Source organism: Stomoxys calcitrans, chromosome 1, assembly GCF_963082655.1.
Source record: "Stomoxys calcitrans chromosome 1, idStoCalc2.1, whole genome shotgun sequence".
Taxonomy (NCBI): Eukaryota; Metazoa; Arthropoda; class Insecta; order Diptera; family Muscidae; genus Stomoxys; species Stomoxys calcitrans.
In genome coordinates, this window is record NC_081552.1 from 169,320,345 (window position 1) to 169,346,164 (window position 25,820).

Here is a 25,820-nt window from a genome sequence, read left to right on the forward strand (position 1 = left end):
GAATGTATTTCTGAATTCAGAACCGTCTTCGACTGTCGCAGATCTCTGAGATGGCTGAACAATTCGAAATTCACCTGTTCTGGGTGCCGGGCCACAGAGATATCCCAGGGAATTGTTGTTGTAATTGTTGTTTTTGTAGCAGTTTGTTGTGTTCAATTAATTCAGTTGCAATGGGAGGGGGTCGTTCTTAAAGGACTACATTCACCCGGTAGCTATTTACTGCATCTGCTACCGTGTCTGCATGAATGTTATCTAGACCTGCTGGATATGCCGCTTGATTTAGAGGTTCTCTCTTGTAGCGCTGAACCTCACGCTCTAGATCATGTAGATCTACCTTAAGGCTTCTGGGCGGTGGATATCTATCCACAAGATGATGATTTGGATGGTCTCTGTCACTGTCTGATCGGAAAACAAGTAAAAGCGTGCTAAGTTCGGCCGGGCCGAATCTTATATACCCTCCACCATGGATCGCATTTGTCGAGTTCTTTTCCCGACATCTCTTCTTAGGCAAAAAAAAGGATATAAGAAAAGATTTGCTCTGCTATTAGAGCGATATCAAGATATGGTCCGGTTTGGACCACAATTAAATTATATGTTGGAGACCTGTGTAAAATGTCAGCCAATTCGAATAAGAATTGCGCCCTTTGTGGGCTCAAGAAGTAAAATAGAGAGATCGATTTATATGGGAGCTGTATCAGGCTATATACCGATTCAGACCATAATAAACACGTATGTTAATGGTCATGAGAGAATCCGTCGTACAAAATTTCTGGCAAATCGGATAATAATTGCGACCTCTAGAGGCTCAAGATGTCAAGATACCAGATCGGTTTATATGGCAGCTATATCAGGTTATGAACCGATTTAAACCATACTTGGCACAGTTGTTGGATATCATAACAAAATACTACGTGCCAAAATTCATTCAAATTGGATAAGAATTGCGCGCTCTAGAGGCTCAAGAAATCAAGACCCAAGATCGGTTTATATGACAGTTATATCAGGTTACGGACCGATTTGAACCATACTTAGCACAGTTAGTGGATATCGTAATAAACCACGTCGTGCGAAATTTCATTCCAATCGAATAAGAATTGCGCACTGTAGAGGCTCAAGAAGTCAAAACCCCAGATCGGTGTATATGGCAGCTATATCAGGTTATGAACCGATTTAAACCATACTTGGCACAGTTGTTGGATATCATAACAAAACACGTCGTGCAAAATTTCATTCCAATCGGATAAGAATTGCGCACTCTATAGGCTCAAGAAGTCAAGACCCAAGATCGGTTTTAATGGCAGCTATAACAAAACATGGACCGATATGGCCCATTTACAATACCAACCGACCTACACTAATAAGAAGTATTTGTGCAAAATTTCAAGCGGCTAGCTTTACTCTTTCGGAAGTTAGCGTGCTTTCGACAGACAGACGGACGGACATGGCTAGATCGACATAAAATTTCACGACGATCAAGAATATATATACTTTATGGGGTCTCAGACGAATATTTTTTTTTTTTTTTTTTTTTTTTAAATTCAATATTTATTACAATTAAATTAAGTACAAAAGAATTGTGGCCTCAGCGCCAAATAGGCATAATTGAGGCAAGCTGGCAGTTATATCAAAACATTAATATATATTTAAATTAAAACAATTAATGAAAGTTAATATAAAAAATTAAACTTATTTGCATTATCAATGTCACATTAGAAGCATATTATCAATTATTTTGTAAGTAGGCTTTTAAATTTACTTTGAAATTTGATATGCGATTTTCAAACTTTATATTCTGTGGCAATTGGTTAAACTCAAATGATCCAATGAACTCAATACGTTGTTTCGTTAACTCCAATCTACATCTTACTACTCTTAGATCATGTTGATTTCTTGTTGAAAATGCTGTTTGATTTTGAGAAAATGTAATAGTATGATAACCTAATGAATGTAAAACTTTGAAAACATACAACAAAAGTTTATACTTATATAGGGTACGAATCGGCAAGACAGATTTGCAGATATTAGAATACAGTCGTTCAGTTGGAAATCTGGGAGGCAGCCTAAACACGGCTTTTATTGCTCGATTTTGCATTGCCTGCAGGGTTTTTAAAGTGGTTGAATTCCTATAACCATATATGGATACCAAGTAATCAAGGTGGCTTTGAACCAGGGCACGATACAAACACAATTTCGTCTTAGTATCCATTATATATTTCATTTTATTCAAGATACCTATGGCCGGTGCAATTTTCTTCCTTATACCAGAAATATGAGTATCCCATGACAAATTGCTTTGGAATGTTAAACCCAAATATCTCACCATACAAACTTCTTCAATAGTGTCCCCACCCACAACAATACTGAATGGTAACCCCGCGACATTACAATGAGGCCTAAAACGTATTACTTTAGTCTTGGTCGTATTCAAAGCAAGCTTGTTCAATCTGGCATATTCCATTATCAGAGATGCATCCCTTTCCATAGTCATTCTCAGCGCCCTTTCATCCTTGTAGGGATAGAACAGCGATACATCATCCGCATACATAAAGAGACGGCCAGATAACTTCAAATTCGACAAGTCATTCAAATATATCAAAAATAGTAGTGGTCCCAGGCAACTTCCCTGTGGCACACCACAATCCACAACTGTCATGTCGCTCTTGGCCCCACAGACCTCAACGTATTGAATACGCCGTGACAGAAAACTCTTAAAAAGTAATAGCTCACTGCCACAAACACCATAACATGACAACTTGTCAAGCAGTATGTCATGATCCACAAGATCAAACGCTTTCGAAAAATCTAAGAATAGCCCGGCAACCCCGGACAGTCCACAATCCAACCCCATACAAATGAAGTTCACAACGTTAACAACAGCTTCTTCCGTCCCACAGCCTTTTCTGAAGCCAAATTGGTAGTTATAAAGAAGATTGTTCGTATCTAAAAACGTCACTAATTTCCTATAAATTATCTTTTCTAAAATCTTATCGACAATTGGCAAAATGGATATTGGCCTGTATTCTTGTACTGACTTCGCATTTGTTGTCTTCGGAACTGGTACAATTTTGCAAATCTTGAGAGTATCCGGGTATATAGATGATTGAAAGATTTTATTAAAGATTACTACCATAGGTGAAATAATTAGATTCCTGCATTCCTTAACGACGTTAGCCCGTATTAGGTCATAGCCTGGCGAAGAAGAACGGTCCAATGAATTTATAACTTCGAGTATATCGGTATTATCGACCTCATCTAAAATAAATCTACAACCAGCTTCACCTAATGTTCCAAGTCCATTCCAATGATCCCCAGAATTTGCCACCATATTTCGTCTCAGTTCACGCACTGAGTTTATAAAATAACTGTTGAAACAAATTGCCTTCTCCTGGTCATCATCAACCGAAACACCACCAAGTGAATATAAATCAATATCACGTGTAGTTTTGCGTCCCAGTGCCTTATTTAAAAACATCCAACATTTCTTCTGGTCACCTCCTGTTTCCATAATACAGCTGCGATAATAATTTTTCCTAGATAGTCTCGAAGCCTTCCTTACGATGTTGCTAACTAGTCTCAAGGTATTACCATACTTAAAATCCTTAGACCTCCTCCTGAGTCTAAGTAACTTTTGTTTATAAAGTATTAAATTCTGTAAATTCCTATTAACCCATGGAGTCAATTCGAATTGCAATAATTTCCGGTATCTTGTTTCCTTTGTCGCCTCAGTGACAGAAGAACTTAAAATATCAACAAATATCTTCGTGCCGTCATTGGCACCAAATGAGTTAAAGTCTACAGATAACCTGGAATCCAAAGCATGTCTAACCCTATTCATGTCGCAATAAATACTGGTTTTCTCAACATAACTCCTCGATGCGCAATCACATCTAATTTTACAAGAAATAAGGTTATGATCAGTTAATTCGCACACGACTGCGTCCACATACAGCTTACCGGGTTCATTACAAAACACATGATCAATGGAAGTAAAACTTGCAGGCCTCGTCATAAGTCTATGACAACTATGACAGTCATAACACAAAAAGAAATTCTCCAGATCTTTAAAACGATCACTAGAAAATTGGTCGATATTCGTATCACCTAAAACCACCGCCGATTTGCCACTTAACAGTTCCATATCCTCCTCAATCAAAGAAAGAAAATCAGCGACCAAGCACTTCTGAGATCTATAATAAGCAACAACAACCAATGGCTTACCATTAACGCGAACGCAAGGCAACGAGACAGAAATCAACTCAGTATAGCTCACACTTTTACAAGAATGAACAGAAAATTTCAAATCCTCTGAAATATATAAGGATACTCCACCATATGCATCATCTCTACAACAATGAACACCTTTATAACCCGGAATGGAATAAATATTCAACAAATCCTTTTTGAACCAGGTTTCCTGAACGACTATAATATCTGGTAATCTCAATAAACTTGATACCAAGGATTTGAACTTATTAAATTTAACTAACGAGGATATGCTTCTAATGTTAATGGAAATAATATTTAAGAACGGATAATTAATTTTCTCTATGCTATTATTGAATAATGATAAATTTGAATAATAATTATTTTGATTCATAATAAAGATTTATAAATTTTGCTGGTATAAAAACACAAAACATGTATAATGCTATTAAAATATTTGTTAATTTGGAGATACATATTGAGCGCCATTATCACCATCATCGCCAGAACCGTCATCATCATCGAAAACATTTGCAGCATAGCTCTCAATTTGATTTCGAGAAAAACGTTTATTTGTAATTTCGAGTAATTACAATCAGAATGACGAAATTAGTATACCCCCCATCTTATGGTGGAGGGTATAACAAACTGACAGACTGAAGGTTGCAAGTTACGACTTTTGCACAAGCTATGAGAACGTCAAGGAAATAAGAGACGACTATAGAACATCTGCTATGTGTGTGTCCCGCACTGGCAGTCGGCTTTAGGTTCTCATTGCTTTGAGAACTTATCTGATTTAGCGGATGTGAACACTCACAATTGTTGTTGGATGGTCCCACGGTAGGAACTAGAAGTCATTTTCCTTTTCCTGTTCCTGTAGTATCACAATGGGCGAAAACGTCTATGTGAGTCTAATGGCAGACTGCCACCTTAACCTAACCTAGCCTAGGTTTACTGTCGGCTTGGGGTTATGATTCGCTATCTCTCCCATAGACTCTCATGTTGATTGCCTGTTTTTGTAACAGAATATCTGCCTATGTTACGGTTAGTCTTACAGTCTGTCCCACTAAGATTTCTTTCGCATGTACAGTGGCAGATATATGTCGACATACCTTTTCATAAATAGCAGTTACGTTAACTAATAGACTGACTAACCTAGCTAGGATAAGATTTTACCCTAAAAATTTTAACTAATATTGTCGACCATGTAAAACAATTTTAGCAACAATAGACGTTTGGGTGAAAAGTTTTAACCTACAAAAATTTTTTTATGTAAAAGTTGATTTTTAGTATGTGGTGTATGCAGACTTTTTTGTGCCACTGTATGTAAAAAATAATATGGATAATCTGCTTTATGAACCCAGGCGACCTGCGTTACTTATGTATTGTGGAGCTTCTTTAAATTAGTGCAAAGATTAAAATGTAATCACAATTGTTTTTTTTTATTGATTTGCGTTTTTTATTTTCTTTGCAGGATCTATAGGAGGTTTTGTTTACATGAATGGGGATGCAGTGAAGATACAACAACCAGTTGCTACCACCGTCTATACAAATGTTCCTGTTGATACGGCAATGTTAGCGACCAATATATACGGTCAACCTACACAATTGGCAGCTCCGGCCGCAACACACATCCCATTGATAGCAACAGCCGCTGGTCCGCAGCCAACCCATCATCAAGCTTTACAAGTCGCCCCGGCACCGGGTCAACATCAGCCGTTAATTGCCCATACAGCGGCCACACATACGCAACAGCCCACATTACAAACAGTACAGGCAGCAGCCGCCGCCGCTGCTGCAGCTTCTGCAACACCGCAAGCACCACCACCTCATCAGTTGCAAGGTCATCCACAACAATCCCATATACAGTACGCCCATCAAGCCCCCATGGCTGCTGCAGCGGGTCAAGGGCCGGCCGTTACAACAACAACGATTGATAACACCGAATATACAGTGATGAATGGAGATGGTACAGTTGTTTGTTATAGTCAAGACGACTTGCCGGTAGGCGTGAGTGTGGGCGTCGGTCCACCGGGTGCAACGAACTTAGTTGCTGTTGATCAAATGTCTGGCACACCTGTTACATCAGCAACGGCCCAACAACACAATGCTCATGCTCAACACCATGTGATTCTTACCAACGTTCCGCCTCCAACGTCCCAACAACAACAACATGCGATAGTACAACAACAGCAGCACCAACAGCATCAGCATCAGCCTCAACAGTCTCAGCAACAACACATTGGTGGTGGTGGCAGTAACAATGCCAATATGGCCAACAGTAATAACAATAATAACGTCTCCTCAGGCGCAAGTGGCAATAGCGGAGGTGGAGATAGCAGTACAATGTCCTTGGAGCAATTGAAGCAATCTTTAGCCACGCAATTGGAATATTACTTTTCAAGGTATGTTTTTCGTACAGTATCTTACGTTTACGTTTTTGCCAAATTTCAAAAGAAAGCCGCAACACTAATTTTATAAACTGCTCTTATTTGCTTTGTTGTCAAAACAAAACGACACATTTTAACGTGAAGCTTATTTTATAAAATGTATTAGAATGATTTTGTATGCCTTGGTACAATTCATTCAAGAAGCATTAGAAGGGAGATTATGGATGTAAAGGTTGCTACATTTTTTGGTACGGGTTAGGACTTTGACGTGAGTGATTTTCACATGCTTAAGCTGCTATTACACGATAAGACTTGTCACAAGTAATTTCAAAAAAAATCAACTACGAAAGTTGTTATTTGGTACTATTTTGTACTTTTTTCATGACTTAAACTTAAATTACGAATTTAAAATGTTAATCAAACCCATCATTGCAGTATGTAGGGTAAATGAAGCCTTGAGGAGCTTCCAACCATTTAAGTTATCCGAACCTGATGGAACACTTCCGACAAGGAGGACTGAAATCTCCCTGTTCACAAGGAAGACGAAGGTGAGCCAATTTGAGGCACCACGTTTCCTAAATAGAACGATTTTGATATCTAATAATGTCAAATACATCGGAGTGATCTTGGATAGGAAAAAGAATTGGGAGTGCAACGTAAGGATAATACAACAATTTCAGAGAACATATTGCCTTGGCATAGGCGAAGCGATGAGGACCACGCAGGTAATGGAAGAGGTTTCCCATGGGAAGCCTGAGACGACATTTGAGGTCGAGTGCGAGGCACTGATACCAGTGGCACAGCCATGGCACGAACAGTCTTGGAGTGTAAGAAGAAAATTACCCCTTCCGCATTGTTGGGTGCCGGGCCGGTTTTTTCTCATAGTAGGTTGGTAGTCTGACCTCAAATTTTGGTAGGTTTTTCCAACAAATAAATGCCAAGATAATTACTGAAAATAAAAATGTTGGGGATAATTCAAAATTGTTACATTTAGTGTAATTTCTGTGTATTCGTTAAGAGCGAAGAATAAAACTTTTTTTTAAATCAAAGTACTACTTTGACCTTGCGCTTGAAGTTTCAAACATAAACATTTAACATAATCATTACGAGCATACCCCTTTAATGAATTCAAGATGTTAGATCGTTCTATATACAGCTTAATAAAATATGTACGATTTTGATCCGATCTAGACTGAAATACAGTCTCAGCAGCTTTTGTGCGTTCAATGCTATGAGTGTGAAGTTCGGGTCCACATACAACAATAAAGTCAGATTTGGTCCATTGAGGGATGTAACGCAACTCATTGTAAAGGCGAAAAACGGGTAGTAAATGCGCAGTAAAGGGCTCAATACTTTAAATCGAGAGATCGTTGTATGCAAATTCGCCACTGTTGTTCATCGGTATCGATGCAAAAGTACGACTTTTATGAACACAGGAATTCTTAAGGGGAGATCGGAATATATGTGCCCTACATCAAGATATAGGTCATCTCTGAACTATGCCCGTTTTTCTTATAGGTTGTAGAGTGCTTTCAACAGGGTTGTTTGTAGGTTTCAAAATGTAGGTATAATTTTTATAGGCTGTAGGGTGATTTAAACAGGGTTGATTGTAGAGTTGAAAATGTATGCCTAAATCGACTTCTTGCAATTGGAATGACAAAATAACCAACTATTCAGTGGTGGGTTTCTGGAACATTTGGTGGGTTTTGGTCAGGTTTGGTAGGATTTTTCTTTAACAGTGGTAGTAAATAATTTTTTTGAGTGGCAACGCTGCTCATAACGGCAAACAGTATTACGAGGCACTTATGCAAAATAGGTGCGACAATTAACAGCATGTGTAGGGCATATGGGGAAGACGATGAAACGTTGGGACATTTCTTATATCATTGCGCGGCTTGGCACGAAGTTCCTAACTTTGACCGATTTTCTTTTCTCGAGGTTTATTTTATAGTATTTAGAGCGCACAACAAGCCGAATACTGGCTAAGGTGTATGCTCATAGTGACATGGGGCGGATTAGTAACCGCACCCTCTTTTCAACCTTACCCAACCTAGCCGGCCCGGTGCGCTTCGCTACCCCTTAAAATGGTTTCTTTTCAAATAGATTGTTCTTAAGATATTGTGAAGCTGATGCCTGGAGGATCAAGACATTCAGTGCCATGGTCTATATTATGAATCTATATTATTTAATTTCTGTAGCGAGGTCAGCCTCGGTAAAAAATCAAGCAAATAATATGTAAGTCAAATATTTAGAGATATTTGGCACAGAAAAGCATTTCTTTTATAGGGCTTGAGAAGCACTTTTCAAAGAACAAGGACATTTTGGAAATCGAACCACAAATGAAAAAAAAGTAGGCAGGGGAAATTTAGGTTAGGTTTAAGTGACAGCCTGCCATCAGACTCACTTAGACGTTTTCGGCCATTGTGATACTACAGAAACAGAAGAAGGAAGATGCCTTCTAGTTCCTACCGTTGCACCATTTAGATCGCTTTAAAAAGCGAATGTTCAGATCCGCTAAATCAGACAGGTTCTCAAAGAAATGAGAAGCTAAAGCACACACAGAAAGTGTTCTATAGTCTCTTCTTCTTCGATGTCCTCACAGCTTCTGCAAAAGTCGTTGGTGGCTACATTCAGTCTGTCAGCACGTTTTCCGATTAGACAGTGACCTGTTATGACGGACACAATGACTGAGACGTCTGTTCTAGCCAATGACAGCAAAGCAGTAGAACTCTTCAAGTCAAGATTAGGCCACATAGTATTGGAATGTTCACATTCCCCTCTTTGTGACCATCTATCATACCTTGTCCTACGGGCCTGATGAACTGTTCAGCCCTCTCGTTGAGAGATCTGCGACAGTTGAAGGTGGTTTTTGTGTCCAAAAAAAAAAACGTTTTCTAAGGATTTAATGGCTGCCTGGCTGTCTGAGAAGATATTTATGCCAGTCGTCGTAATGACATTATATCGTAGCCACTCCACCACTTCCTTAATTGCAAGGATCTCCGCTTGATATTCACTGCAGTGGTCGGGTAACCTTTTCGCTATGACCCGTTCTAGATCTTTAGAGTACACCCCAAAGCCCACCTGGTCGTTTAGTTTGGAACCATCCGTATATAAGTCTATGTAACTTCTGTTACCAGGGATATCTTAGTTCCAATCGGTTCTATCCGGAATAGTGATACAGTACTTTTTATCAAAACAGCGGCTCAGGTAGGGTGTAATCTACACTGCCTGGAACATCGGATATTGTATCAAGGATAACACAGTGTCCGTAGCCGCCACATGACCAATGAGAAAGCTCCCTTAACCTTACGACAGTGGTCGCTACAATTTGGGTAGCCACAACGTCCAGAGGCATAAGTTGTAGCATTAAATTCAGTGCATCAGATGATGCCGTCCTCAGTGCGGATGTGATGCACAAACAAGCCATCCTTTGGATTCGGTTAAGTATGGAGCAGTATGTGAACTTTAAAGCGCCGTTCACCAGACCACAACACCATATATACACCGGTGCAGGCAAATTGTGGGCCACTGTTAAGTCTCTCTCGAACCCCGGTAGACGGGACGACAGGACCTCAGTCACTTTTGGCGAGTTAACCGTGACTGATCCGAAGAGATGCGCCAGGTTGTTCAACCGTCAATTTATCGTGCATCCCGAGAGAGACAGGGCAAGGAGGAGAGCCATTCGCCGTATTCGTGGTCTCCGAGCCGATGAACAGCCATCACAATTTACCGTGGGCGAAGTTACGAATGTCATCCGTGGCGCCAAATCTTCCAAGGCGTTGGGCCCCGACGGAATCTCTACATTGATGCTGAAGAATCTGGATTTACCTGGAGTTGAGTACCTTACCACTGTCCTTAACCTGTCATTGAACACTCTTATAGTTCCCGATGTCTGGAAAATGGGCAGAGTGATCCCGCTACTGAAGCCTGGTAAAGACCCGAGTTTGGGGGAGTCGTACAGACCGATCTCCCTTCTCTCACCAGTGGCTAAGACGCTTGAGGCATTACTCCTCCCGAGCCTCGTAGGAGAATTTCCATTCGCCGAGCATCAACACGGATTTCGGAGACTGCACAGCACAACAACAGCTTTGCATGCCATCACCACACACATTTGCCGTGGCTTCAATCAACCCAGGCCATGTGATAGGACGATCCTCGTGGCATTGGACCTATCGAAGGCATTCGACACGGTCAGCCATGCCAAATTATTTGAGGACATCGCCAACACGTCCCTCCAGCCAGGCCTTAAACGTTGGGTCGCGAATTATCTGTGTGGCCGCCAGTCATTTGTGGAATTTAGGGATAAGAAGTCAAAACACCGTAGAGTGAAACAGGGAGTTCCCCAAGGCGGGGTGATATCTCCGGCTCTGTTTAACCTCTACCTTTCCTCCATCCCACCTCCTCCAGACGGCATAGAGATCGTATCATATGCGGACGACTGTACGATCTTGGCATCAGGCCCCCCACCCATTGATGACATCTGCGATAGGTTGAACGTCTACCTCAACGAGCTTGCCTCATATTTCGCTGCAAGAAATCTGAAGATATCCGCCACCAAATCTTCAGCCACACTGTTCACTACAAATACGCGTGAGGTGAATTCTGAGCTGACTGTGATGGTCGATGGAGAATTGATTCCGACCATCAAGTGTCCCAAAATACTTGGCGTCACATTTGACAGCTCCTACACTTTCTCCCCACATGCCACAGCAATCTGCAATAAAGTCAAAAGTAGAAACAAGGTCCTCAAGTCACTCGCTGGCAGCACTTGGGGTGCAGACAAAGAAACCTTGTTGACCACGTACAAAGCAATTGGCCGGTCTGTGGTAAGTTATGCAGCGCCAGTGTGGTCACGTCAGCTTTGTGACACGCAGTGGAATAATATTCAGATCTGTCAGAATGCCGCCCTCCGAACTGCGACGGGCTGCCTCCTTAGTTCTCATGTGGACCACCTCCACCAGGAGACAAAGATCCTACCAGTGCGAAGACATAACTACATGCTGTCTAAGCAATACCTTTTGGGCTGTTATCGCAGAAATCATCCAAATCATCATCTTGTGGATAGATACCCACCGCCCAGAAGCCTTAAGGTAGATCTACATGATCTAGAGCGTGAGGTCCAGCGCTACAAGAGAGAACCTCTAGATCAAGCGGCATATCAAGCGGGTCTGAACAACATTCATGCAGACACGGTAGCAGACGCGTTAACTGGCTACCGGGTGAATGTAGTCCTTGGAGTACGACCGCCACCCATTGCACCCGAAGAAATCGACCTCCCCCGGCAAACCAGAGTGATTCTGGCTCAATTACGTTCCGGCAGATGCAGCCGCCTCAATTCCCACAGAGCTAGGATTGATGCCGACGTGCAAGATGTATGTCCCGACTGTAACCAGGGACCGCACGATACACGTCACCTGTTTAACTGCCCGGCCAGACCCACTCGACTCAGACCCACATCCCTCTGGACGCACCCCATCTTAGTCGCGGAGTTCCTGGGTCTTGACACTCAACAGAATCAAGCAGACGAAAGATAGTACACAATAAACTGCTACAACAACAACCATATAGCATTATAGATCTGACAACTGCAGTATATGCACAATGCATGACACGCGTTCTAAACCCCCAACTTTTGCCAATGGCTCTCTTGCAGGTGTATAGGGCAAGAGTTGCCTTTCTTTCCCCTTCCTAAATGTTGGATTTGAAGTTCAATTTCCTGTCCAGCAAAACACCCAGGTATTTTGCGCTTTTTGCAAATGGAACATTCTACTGTAGGCAACTCGGGTGCAATGGGAGGCGGTCGTTATCCAAGGACTACATTCACCCGGTAGCCATTTACCTCATCTGCTACCGTGTCTGCATGAATGTTGTATGCCGCTTGATCTAGAGATTCTCTCTTGTAGCGCTGAACCTCACGCTCTAGATCATGTAGATCTATCTTAAGGTTTCTGGGCGGTGGATATCTATCCACAAGATGATTATTTGGATGGTCTCTGCGATAACAGCCCAAAAGGTATTGGTAAGATAGCATGAAGTTATGTCTTCGCACTGGTAGGATCTTTGTCTCCTGATGGAGGTGGTCCACATGAGAATTGAGGAGACAGCCCATCGCAGTTCGGAGGGCGGCATTCTGACAGATCTATATATTATTCCACTGCGTGTTACAAAGTTGACGGGACTACACTGTCACTGCATAACTTACCACAGACCGGCCAATTGTTTTGTACGTGGTCAACAAGGTTTCTTTGTCTGCACCTCCGTCTGGAGGGGGTGGAATGGAGGATAGGTAGAGATTAAACAGTGCCGGAGATATCACACCACCTTGGGGAACTCCCTGTTTTACTCTACGGTGCTTCGACTTCTTATCCCTAAAATCCACAAATGACTGGCGACACACAGTTAATTCGCGGCCCAGCGTTTCAAGCCTGGCTGGAGGGACGTGTTGGCGATATCCTCGAATAATTTGGCATGTCTGACCGCGTCGAATGCCTTCGATAGGTCCAGTGCCACGAGGACCGTCCTATCACATGGCTTGGGCTGATTGAAGCCACGGCAAATGTGTGTGGTGATGGCATGCAAAGCTGTTATTGTGCTGCTATTCAGTCTTCGAAATCCATGTTGATGCTCGGCGAATGGAAATTCTCCTACGTGGCTCGGGAGGAGTAATGCCTCAAGCGTCTTTGCCACTGGTGAGAGAAGGGAGATCGGTCTGTACGACTCCCCCAAACTCGGGTCTTTTCCAGGCTTCAGTAGCGGGATCACTCTGCCCATTTTCCACAGTAGGTACTCAACTCCAGGTGAATCCAGATTCTTCAACATCAATGTAGAGATTCCCTCGGGGCCCAACGCCTAAGATGATTTGGCACCACGGATGAGATTTGTAACTTCGCCCACGGTAAATTGTGATGACTGTTCATCGGCTCGGAGACCACGAATATGGCGAATGGCTCTCCTCCTTGCCCTGTCTCTCTCGGGAAGCACAATAAATTGACGGTTGAACAACCTGGCGCATCTCTTCGGATCAGTCACGGTTATTTCCAAAAGTGACCGAGGTCCTGTGCGTTAATGATGTCTCGGAATTTCTTCTCGGCCATTAGCACATCAGAGGGGGTGGCAGTTCATTGAAGCGGCGATTGGTATACTCTCTGAAGCCAGCCCAATAGGACTTCTTATGATTGTTAAACGTCAGGCGCTCAGAAGTTATGAAGTCGGGTGTTCGGTCGATGGTGAGAATTATGGGGAGGTGGTCTGACCCCAAAGAGATGACGGCTTGCCAGGATTTGTCACTCGGGAGATCAGGGGATGCAATAGAGATGTCTGGCGAGCTGCTGCACCTCCTCGTAATCCTAGTGGGAGCATCCTCATTCACCGTGCAAAACGTGGAGCTTTCAATCTGTTCTGCATTCATGGCATTACCTGGGGGAGAATGCCATGAAGTGTGATGCGTATTGAAGTCCCCTAGAACCATACGATTATGGCCAGATAGTAACCCACTTATGTAAACCTGGCCATTAATCGGGACACGCTACCGACCGGCGGTATGCACACGTTGTATAACTCTAACTCGGCAGTAACAGGCGAGTCTATATTGCACGGAATGGTGTATCACGAAGGCCAATCCCCCATCTACATTCCTTGAGCGATCCTTACGTAGCACATTGTAGCCGTGACAACTGTGCAAGCTGCAGGTGTTGGTCAGCTTTGTCTCCTGGATCGCTGCGACCAATATGCTCTTCCGACTCATAAAGTCCACAATCTCATCAATCTTGCCACGGAGTCCGTTGCAGTTTAGCTGCAAAAACGATACACTTCCCGGCACTGGCCTGGCAATATTTGAGCTGGAATGCTGCCGTTACGTAAATTGCGGTATAGAAGAGGTCGGGGGGTCATATAGACCGACGACGAGGACGCAGAAGGCGACGACGACGACGCTCGTGACCAACTGTTGGCTATGTTCGCACAGCACCTTGCGACAGAACCAGTATGACTACTCCAATAGTAAAGTGAGGCCAGAGCAAGATCGGAAATGTACCCACTCCATGCACCAGTTACACCTCAACGACACCGATGGATGCTGGAGGCGGTTCTGGCAAACCGAACAGAACCTGGGTCCGGGGTTCTTTTCAATCCCGACACGGACCAGAAGCGTGCGGAGAAAGCACTCCGGGATGTGCCTCTCCCATGACGAAAAAAGACGAACACGTACACTGAGGCGGCAACCCTTGCCGATGAGGATTCCATCAGGTCTATCCAGTGCGTACAACCGACTGCCATGGGATTGTTAATGGCTATATTCCAAAGTAAAAGAGACAGTACACCTCCTTGAGGTGTTCCTCTGTTGACCCATCTTTTTAGATCCCAAGCCTGCCCTAAGATATGTTTCTACCAACCTCTCAATAGTCTTCAGCATAAAGGATGACAGACTAATAGGACGAAAATCTTTCGTCTTTTTGTGATAGGGTTTTCTGCTTTCGGAATGAAAAAGACCTTCGTGTCCCTCCATCCCACAGGTATATATGACATGCTGATACAAGCAGAGTATATCTCCCTAAGCCATGGAACTAGTCTATCAGACACAGCTTATAATTCAACCGGTGATACATCATCAGGGCCTGACGACTTAAAGGAGTCGAAACTTCTTATCGCCCAAAGGATTTTCGGCTCAGACACAATTTCTCTAATAGCCTCCGACGAATGCAGTGACAACCTCTTCTGGCTCAACGTTTTCCGTTGGAGAATTTACCGCGAAACGTGTATCAACAAGTAGTTTTAGTGTTTCCTCACCAGACATTGGCCATACATTCTCCGACTTCTGAATGTATCCCACCGTAATAGGTCTCGAGGACAGAATCTATCTTAGCCTAGAGGCCTCAGATGTATCCTCCACGGAGCTGCAGGATTCTGCCCAGGATTTGTTCTGAGCCTTTCCCTGCTCGCCCTTATATTTTCTTAGCTCAGCCTTATAGATGTCCCAATAATGTGGTGCTCTTGTGGCTTTTGCTCTCTTGAAGAGTTTTCTGCAGTCCTTGCCCCTTGGCTTGGCACTAGGGCATGCTGCACAAGCGAGTCATTCAGGGCCGTCGTGATCCGCTTGACCACTTTGTCTAAATCCTCCGTAGTTTCCACTTCCTTTTCTGGTCTAGAAGGGATAGACATGCAGAATATGTGCCGAAATATATCCCAATCCGCTTTTCTTCTGTTTAGTCGAGGGACCACTTTTGCAGTTTTTCTCCATGGCTGAAAGTAATATAACAATGATAAGAGAAGCTGTGGTCATCTAACACTTCCCAGTCGCATATTCTTCCACTTATATCTTCCGATACAAAGGTAATATCTAGTACCTCTTGCTTGTTCTTGGTAATAATGGTCGGTTTATCCCCTTTATTACAAATCGCCAGATTGCAGCTTGTAATATATTCAATAAGCAGCTCACCCCTTTCGTTGACATCCGAACTTCCTCATATCTGGTGATGTGCATTAGCATCACTTCCTACAATGAGGCTTTTCTTCCCTACAGAAGCAGCTTCAACCAGCGACTTAAGGTTTGAAGGCGCCATCTCTGAATCGTGTGCCATATATGGGGAAGCCAGCCAGTGATAAGACTTGTTTATTTACAGGCTGGCTACTACTAAATCTTCTGTGCTTAGTGACTGAAGGAGAAAAACATTTAGACAACTCTTTGCAAGAATACAGGCTGTTTCTCCCATTCCCGTATCTTTAAGAAGTTTAAATCCCGGAATTCTTAGTCCACGTACTATTCCTCACACACCCTTGGTTCCTGGATAAGAACTACGTCAAATCCCCCAGCCATCAGGAGGACCTTTAGTGGAGATTTATCTGTAGAAACCGTACTATAGTCAGGATTCAGAACTTCCAACACTGTTGTATTAGCCTCGTCTTGTGACTTCACCAGTAGTTCATCCTCACAAGACTCGTAAGAACTTGTCATGATGAGCTTCCGTACGCATCCAGGGGCAGGTGATAAAGCTGTGGGACCACTCTTCCTCAGAATACTGGGGACTTGCGGTGTGGATGATTTCTCCTTAGATTCTTCACTAAATGCTGCTGTCGAGTACTTTCTGAGTTCCGTGCATCCCCGCTGGTGCACACTTTGAGTCCAGTCCAACTTTGTGACCCACCCACACAGGGCTTGTCGGGTCCCGTTTCGAAGCCATCCCCTCCTGTCTCGGTTGTGGCAGGGGGATTTTCAGTCTCCTGCAATCCACCAGACTTTAGCGATGTGGTCGATAGTTCCTCAGACAAGTGTTCAACAACAACTGCTTAGTCGATTCCTGATTTCTCAACCCCACCGCTTCTATAGGCCTTCAGTTTTAACTTGTTGAATCCGTAGGATACAACCCCTACAGACTTGTTGAGGTCTACGAGACAGCCGGAGTTTAGTACGAATACTGCATGTCTCCGGTCACCATCAACCTCATCCAATCTTCCAGTCGGTGGTTGAAAGATTTGCATTACATTTCCTTAGTCTTCCAATTATCGATTCAGGATCTGAGGGAATCCTTGGTATCCAAGCATGCGCCATTGGTGGAGATGGAATATCTTCCTTCTTGACTAAATCTAGTGCTGCACCTGGCCTTATTTAGCACACAACGATGCATTTTAATTGAGCGTTCATCCCCGAAGGCAATTAGTCTGTATCGGCACCGATAAAAGCCTGCATCGTCACAAACTTGAGAAGACCTAAGAAATTCCGCAAGGAGATCAGATTATACTGATGACAGTCCATTGACTATCCCACTCCAATAATTCTCCCTTGTCGACAACTGTCATCACCAATCTGTCCCAAGCGACATTAGCAAAGGTTCTTGGACCCATCTTACTGTTGTTCACCCTAGTTCTTCTAGGCATGAGATGCCCTCCAGGTGACCGCAGCATTTTGGCTGACTGCGGTGCAGTTTCCGAATCTAGACGTGTAGTCTTTGTGGTAGCCTGTGCAGCGAATCCCCGAGCCCAATTTAGGGAATCTCTCTCTCTATTAGTGAGAGTCTTACAAATTAATATTATGATAAAACCAAGTAAAACTAGTTTTTCAGTATTTTTTAGACGAATATCTCCTCAAAAAAATTAATGCGAATAATTTCATTTTTTCACATTTTTTAATTTGTAACTTGCATAACTTTTGAATGAAAAATCAACTTAGGACCATCAGTGCGCTTTTGGTAGCCCGAACAAAAATTTGAAGGCCCACTAATGAGCCCCCGTTCCTTTTAGGACCCTGAAAATTTGAAGATATCCGTTCCCCATTCCACTGTGCGTTGGAACATTTCCCATGTCATTGCCCATCTTTCGCAGCCTCACTTAACCTAACCGATCCTCACGAAATTTGGCATGAAAGTTTCTCTTTTAACTTTTGAGAACACGGGAGAGTTACAAAGAAATTGGTTTGGATTTTGTTAAAGCTCCCTTATTTATCGTCCCATTTTTACTTTTAAGGCATTTGCAAGCTCGTTTATCAACCGTTCTTCTAAACATTTTGGGCAGCAATTTTCTCTATGGACTCTACAAGTTGCTCGGATTTTGTCGAAATCTTTTTTTCAAATTTAAGTAAAGTTTAATTTTGTCCTGCATACCTAATGTGGTATAGGGTATCAAAAGATTGGCCTTGTCAGACATTCGTCCGTCCTTACTTCTTGTTACATACGTCTTTTTCGCTATCACGTGTCGAGTTTAATGCAGTTATTTACAATCAAACCAGCGTTTCCAAACTTAGTACGTTGGTATTTTTTTTTTTACAAATGATCTTGGAAAAAATCTGTTCCAATATAGATATAGCTCCCATATAAATCTTTTATCCGATGCGTACTATTATGGCTACATTTGCCATACCTTTGTTCCGATCTTTTCAAAATTTTGTATGAGATATTCTACAATATTTGATAACGCACTATGTGTTAAATATGTTCATCCAAATCCCATCAGATTTACATATAATTTTCATATATATCTTTGATCCTATATGCGGTTTGTTAGCTGCAGTAGCCACAATTTTGGTCCGATCGTTGCAAAATTGATATTAGAAGTTATTGTTGATGTCTCAATATGTGTGCAAAATTTTATCAAAATCTGTTCAGATATAGATTTAGCTCTCATATAAATCTTTCCTGAAATATGCCCTTTTTGGCCTTTAAATAAACTTATAATTTACACTTGTTAACAACTAGTTCCCATTTGTAGTTCTACTACAAATGGGAAAAGTGCTCAAGTTTTTACAGACAAACATCACTGTCTAAACCTCAAACACAACTATTAAAACAAAAATATGTATGTATATTAAAAATGTTTACCATATTTTAAAAGTACTCGCCTCTACCATTAGAATCCATATAAAACGTTTTTGAAATTCAAATACCTTTAAACAATATATCACCAACGAAATACTTCAAATTTCAACTCTGTTTGCTGCTTACAGGTTTTTTTTTTTTAATTTTGTAAATATTAGCAGGGTTGCCAAATTTTGTAACAACTTGTAAAAAAAATTAATTTTAAAAATTTAACTTTTTTCGGAAGTTTTACAATTTCGCCCATAGTTCATTGTTTGAATGTTAATTGAGTGAATTTCAATTCGTAGTCCGATTTGACTGAAATTTAGAATAGGGATTCATATCAGGAACATACACATATGTGCCATATTTGGATATAGCGGTCATATTGACCGATCTACTAATATAGGGTCGTGGGCCCATAAGGGCGCATTTGTTATCCGTCTTCGCTGAAAATTGGAACAGGGATTTGTGCTAGGGCCCCCGAAACAATTGATAGAGCTGCCGTATAGACCGATCTCCCGATGTACAGTTTGAAGCTTACAGGGCTATCCCATAGGCCACTTGGCCTATTCTTTAAATTTATCTATCCTAATTGCTGTTTAAAGATGAAATTAATTTAGCATAAAATAGTATTTTATCACACTTGTTTGATTTTAAAATAGTTGCTTGATCATAAATTATTTTTTAAAATACATTTCTTATTTTTGCAGAGAAAACTTAGCCAACGACACATGGCTTTTATCTCAAATGGACAGCGATCAATATGTACCTATATGGACAGTGGCCAATTTTAATTTGGTTAAAAAGCTAACCAAAGATCTTAAGTTAATAACGGAAGTTCTTAGGGAATCGCCAAATGTGCAAGTCGATGAAGAAGGCCTTAGAGTAAGACCAAATCATAAACGATGCATCATTATTTTACGTGAAATTCCAGATTCGACTCCGGTTGAAAGTGTTAAGGTATACACTAAGAAAAATGCCAATTTGTACATTTAACAAAAATTATTTTGTGTTTAGAACATTTTTAACAGCGAGAACTGTCCACGGGTACTGTCTTGTGAATTTGCTGGTAATAATTCCTGGTACATAACATTTGAGTCTGATGATGATGCACAAAAAGCTTTTAAGTATTTAAGAGAAGATGTTAAAGAATTTCAGGTATGTTTGTGTTAGAATGATTACAAAACTTTTGACAAATTTCTGAGCTTGGCAACATTGAACTAATTGCAGGGCAAGCCTATAATGGCTCGTATGAAAGCAAAACCATTTATACATAGATTACCAATTGGTCCCGTGTCCGCATTGAAAAATGGATACCGTTTAACTTCGCCACCAGCGAATGTTTACGATCCAGGAACAGCTGCATCGGCGGCTGTAGCCTATAGTGCAGCCCCTCAACGTTTTGTGTATGCAGCAAATGGCGCTGCAATGACTCAGCCACCGGTTCCTTACAATGGACAACTTTTAATCGTAAGTATTGATTTTTGATTATCTTTTGATCAAGTGTTTATATCTGTCTGGTTTTCTATAGCAATTTCCACAGCAACAATTTTTCTCCGGCATTGTGGCACCTTGGCCAACGGCGGCTGCTGCCGCTGTAGCAGCAGCCGCATCTTCAGCTCACGGCCAAAATTTTTATGAGATCGGCAATGTGTTTGCGGCTAATGGGTTGCCTCCTGCAGTACCTGCATACAGCACTACATCTCAACCACCAACTGCGACTCCTGGTTTAACTGGAAGCACGAAACCGCAAAGCGGTGGTGGAAGCGGTGGTAATAGCAGCGGTGGTGGCAGCAGTCGTTACAATAATAGTCATCGAAACAATTCGAGCAACACAGGAGGAAATTCAGGCGGTGGCCACCGAAAGCAATCGCGTAATGCAAATATGCAACTGCAACAAGCTCCACAACCTCAATTAGCTGGAAGCAATATAATTGTATCCAGCGTCAGCGTCGGAGGCACTGGTGGTTTAGTGAGCGTAATGCCAGCAGCTATTGTTGATCCACATCAGCAACAACCAATGGCACAACAGCATCAAATGCAACAACAACAACCCCAACAAACGACTACAAGTCAACAGCAGTCTGTTTCGCAGCAAAGCAGTAATACCAGACATTACTCCAGCATGAAGTCTAATACAGGTAATCTTTGCGTCTTTTGTCATTTTAAACTTTTCAGTATATTCATCCTGTTTTTGAATCTTAACCCACTACGCATAATTAGCAGGCTTAAATTTAAAATATAATAATAATAAATTTCTAAGGCGCAATTGCATGCAGTGTGAGGTTGGCTTCGAATATCTAATACCATTATGCGATAATTCCAAAGAAAAAAAAATGAGGTGGTTGCTTAATAAATTCGGTAGTTTGTTCACAATTTTAAAACTAAGGGGAACGCGATTATGTCTTTGAATTGACTGTACTGTTCTTACATCGGTGTAGGTTCTAAAAGATGTTTGATATTAACAAATGCTTGTACGCACATGCAACTTGTTGGTTTAGCAAAAATCTTGGAATAATTTTCCATAACACATGGCCAATTCCATGGTTATACGAATATAAAATGTAAACACTTCCCTTAATAAGACCTTTGTGCAATTTTATTCCCTTTATAAAATCATCAATTCATGTTATAAGTATTGCGAGCACAGTTAGTCCAACGGTCATTAAACTAGCGTGACGGATGTAACCGTTACAATTAGCGGCGTTTATAGGCCTTTCGAATATTCCTTGATCGTCTTAAAAATGCTTATGTGAAAACTCCAATAATAATTGACATAAAATATTATACAATTATCTCTCATCTGATGCACATTAACCTTTATGATGTGTTCGTCTTTTTTTTTGCCATGAGAGGCACATTCCGGAGTACCTGCTCCGCACGCTTCTGGCCCGTGGCGGGATTGGGGAGAGTCCGGATTCTGGGTCTGTTCTGTTTGCCAGAACCGCCTCGGTCGGTGTTGGAGTCGGTGCATTTCCGATCTTGCTTTGGCCTTATGTCACTAAGGAAGTATAATCGCACTGAATATTTGGCAAGGTGTTGTTCGAATATAGACAGCAGTAGGTCTCAAGCCTAGTCATCGTAGCTTTCGGCGTCCTCGTTGTCGGACTACGACTTCTCTCGTGCAGCAATACACGCATCAGCAAAACCCCAGCCCGCAACCCCATGGCAGCTGGATTGACTCGATGGCGTCCTACATCGTCAAGGGCTGCCGCCTCACCGTCGTGTCCGTATAATTTTTTTGTCATGGGATCGGCACATCCCGGAGTGCCTTCCCTGCACGCTTCTGGTCCTTGCCGGGATTGAAAAGAACCCCGGATCTTGGTTCTGTTTGGTTTGCAACAGCCGCTCGGTGTCGGTTAGGTGTAACCGGTATTTTATTCGCATTATGTAATTCGAAGCCACATGACGCCTATTTAAACAAATTACAATGAAACACTCTTTTATGTTTGAAAAATACATTTTTCTTTAACCCGATTTTGCTCTTACCTTACTTCATTACGGGAGCATAGTCGCACTGAATACGTTGCATCCTCACTAGCATCCTCGCCGTCGGACTACGTGCGGCAATATACGCAACAGCAACACCAGCGCCAATTTTGGCGGGCCAGTACCGGAAAGTGTATTTTTCTGCAGTTGGATTGCAATGGTCTGTGAAGCAAGATCGGCGAGATAGTAAATTTTATGAGTTGGAGGAACATATCGGTTGCAGCGATCCAAGAGAAAAATCTGAAACACCTGCAGCCTGCACAGTAGTTACGGATACAATGTGCTACGAAGGGATCGCTTAATGAATGGAGGTTGCGGATAATCCTTCGTGATAAACCATTCCCTGCTGTATAGACTCATCTCGCCTGCGCCTGGTGCTAGTGACCCCAACAGGAGCGTATGGGGATAGCAGTCATAGCTGCCGAGATAAAGCTATACAATATGTAGCGCCAGTTGGTAGTTGTGATCCAGTTAATGGCCAATTTTACAGGCCGACATAACTGGGCTACCGTGTGGTTCTAAGAGCCTTTAATGATGCGCATCACGTTTTATGGCATTCTTCCCTAGGTAACGACCAGCGGGACATAGCTTTGGTAGAGCAGATTGGAGGCTTCACTTTTTGCACGCTGAATGAGGATGCCGCCACTAGGATTACGAGAAGGTGGAGCAGCTCGCCCGACATCTTCCATTCATCCCCTGATCTCCTGAGTGACGTATCCTGGCAAGTCGTCATTTCTTTGGGATCAGATCACCTCCCCATAGTATTCACCATCGACCGACCACCTGACTTCATAACCTCTAAGCGCCAGACATTAATCAATCAGAAGAAGGCCGATTGAGTCAGCTTCAGAGAGTACACCAATCGCCACCTCAGGGAACTGACACCCCCTCGAATGTGATAGTTGCCGAGAGGAAATTACGAGACATCAGCCGCTCGCTTTATACCAGCCGGTCGAATACCCCAAGTATGGCCGAGCTGAATCTGAAAATAAACAGGGTAGTCAACGAACATAAGCGGAATTTGTGGCTGGAATACTTGGAGCAATGTAACTTATGAGTTGTCCAGACCGATCTCCCTTCTCTCATCAGTAGCCAAGATGCTTGAGGGACTACTCCTCCCGAGCCTCGTTGGAGAATTTTCATTTGCCGAGCATCAGCATGGATTTCGAAGACTGCATAGCACAACAACTGCTTTGCATCCCGACATGGGATAGCTGTGAGCACCACACAGGCTGAAACATTGAAGTCCGATTTGTGTGGTGCTCAACGCTGTCACGAGAAGCTTAGCTGCGAGCTACCGGCCCCGTTCACAGGTTGCGGTTAGTGGAATGTTCCCAACAGAGTAGCTGCAATGGCAGTCGCGGACAATCAGCGACAATCAAAAAACATATGTTTGTAAATTTTTCAGTAAAATGTGCAGGCGAGTAAAAACCTTTACCCTCGTTTGTTGTATATTTTGTTGAAACAAAGTTAAAAGAAAAACATGCAAAAAATATTAAATACTTAGTTTGCTGTGGATTTTTATATATTTGTAGTGATAAGAACGAAGTTGGCTGTGACTTACGCATTCTTCATGAAGGCAGCTACCAAGAAGACACTAGAAACGACTTAAATTAGTAAACAGCCAAAATATACCTATACCGTTGGCCCTATATTGTAAAAATATTCTTGATCGCCTTAAATATCAAAGACGATTTAGCTTTGCCCATACGTCTGTGAGTTGTAATCACTCTACAATCTTTAAATATGAAGCTATCGAGCAGAAAGTTAGTTTAGATAATTGTTTACCCATTGACAGTTTAAGTTTAAAGATGGCCTCTATATGTTAGAAATATATATTGATATAGTCTCATAAAGAGCAATCAACCGATGTTCAGTCATAAAATAAAGATTTTATATCTGCCTTCTGTGCACAGAATTTTGACCTTGATCACTATTTATTTTTGTAAAATCCAATTAAATACATTTTTTTGTAATTTTCAAATCGACAGTTTTTGCCAAATTTGATAGTCGAATTCGACATAAGTAATGTCCGTAATAGATTTTTCATCTTCGACAACCATAATACCGTTTTGTAAAAGTGTCGAAATTCGACTACGCCCTCGACAACCGGAATAAGGGTGATTTTGATTTTTTGCATAATGGGGTAAATTTTCGCATTCACCAAGTTTACTTACGGCAGTCCTCTGAGCCCTACGGCCAATTTGTCTGCCTTTTCATCCCTCTTACACCGTTAAGGCCGGCAACCAAGCGATGTAGATTGTGCCATCCTCAGAAAACCCGTTAACCTTCTTCTTACACTCCAAGACTTTTTGAGACCTTATCTTATGTATTCCATTCGCTAATAAATAGGATGAACAATAATCCCATTTAGTCGAAGATAATTTAATGTTAAACTTTACAGCGACTAAAATGTATGTTATACAGGGCAATCCTGATCAAGGAAAAATACAGAAATGACCTCTGGCAGAAAATGGGCGCAGAACAATATGTGAAAACTATTCTCCTTGCTTGAGATATTATCAACCCCTTAAAACACTTGTCATTCGGTTCTTATGTAAATGCTGATGTGGCTGGGTCGAAGAAACCTACGCTAATACAGAACAACAATATGAGAGACTTACATATAATATTAAATAAAAGCATGTAAATGTTAAAGAGATAGAAGATGCCAGCTACGTGTATCAAAAAACATTCTTCATTAAAAAACTTTTGTTTTTTTTTGCAGGTGGCATTTCAAAGTCATCATTAGATAAGTCCTATGCTGGTGGAAATACGGGTGCAATTACCAATCATCACCACTACAGTGCCCAGAATCAAGCTACTCATCACGTACAAACACAACAGCAAGCCCAACAAATACCAGCTGGCGCTGCAACGCATATACAACAGAGTCACTATCAAATGCCTTCCTCAAACACACAAAGCGGTGCAATGCAACATACTTCCTATACAGCTCATTCGGCACCCACTGTTTCGGCTGCACAACACCACCATTCGCAGCAACAGCAGATGCACCAGCAACAACACGAATTGCAAGAAGATGTTAGTGAAGTTATGCACCAAACACAGGTGCAGCATGTCCAGCAACAGAGTGGTGGCGGGGGTGGCAGTGGTGGCCATCACCACAATCAACGAAACAATATCACATCTTCCTCCGCATCTTTGGCCAATTCAGTTGGAGGTAGTGGTGCTGTCAGTAAAGACCCTCCACATTGGTCTCAGTCGAGACCTAGACGGAGAAGACGCGATGATGATAACTCTGGCATGAATTATTCTCCAAATAATCGCATTGGCGGTGGGGTTAGTATTGCAACTTTTTATACCACAGTATCTACTAACAACGGTTGTTATTTGAATCCGACTAGCGGCACTAACAATATTCTAGTGGGCTTAAATGGGGGGTTTGGTGTAATGGGAGGATATGAGACTGAAGTGGGTTCAAATAGTGGGA

General features: G+C 42.1%; 1 protein-coding gene across 6 annotated transcripts in view; it reads left to right on the plus strand.

Annotated features, from left to right (window-relative positions):
• LOC106095922 (la-related protein Larp4B) overlaps positions 1-25,820 on the plus strand; it is a 106,626-nt gene that overhangs the window by 41,114 nt on the left and 39,692 nt on the right. For all 6 annotated transcript variants that reach the window (XM_013263370.2, XM_013263367.2, XM_059370748.1 and 3 more), the window contains 6 exons: positions 5,678-6,608; positions 19,588-19,837; positions 19,895-20,035; positions 20,108-20,347; positions 20,409-21,018; positions 25,095-25,669. In XM_013263370.2, coding sequence (XP_013118824.2) covers positions 5,701-6,608; positions 19,588-19,837; positions 19,895-20,035; positions 20,108-20,347; positions 20,409-21,018; positions 25,095-25,669 — 2,724 coding nt within the window. In that variant the 5' untranslated portion in view covers positions 5,678-5,700. Of the gene's footprint in view, positions 1-5,677; positions 6,609-19,587; positions 19,838-19,894; positions 20,036-20,107; positions 20,348-20,408; positions 21,019-25,094; positions 25,670-25,820 lie in introns of those variants that run through there.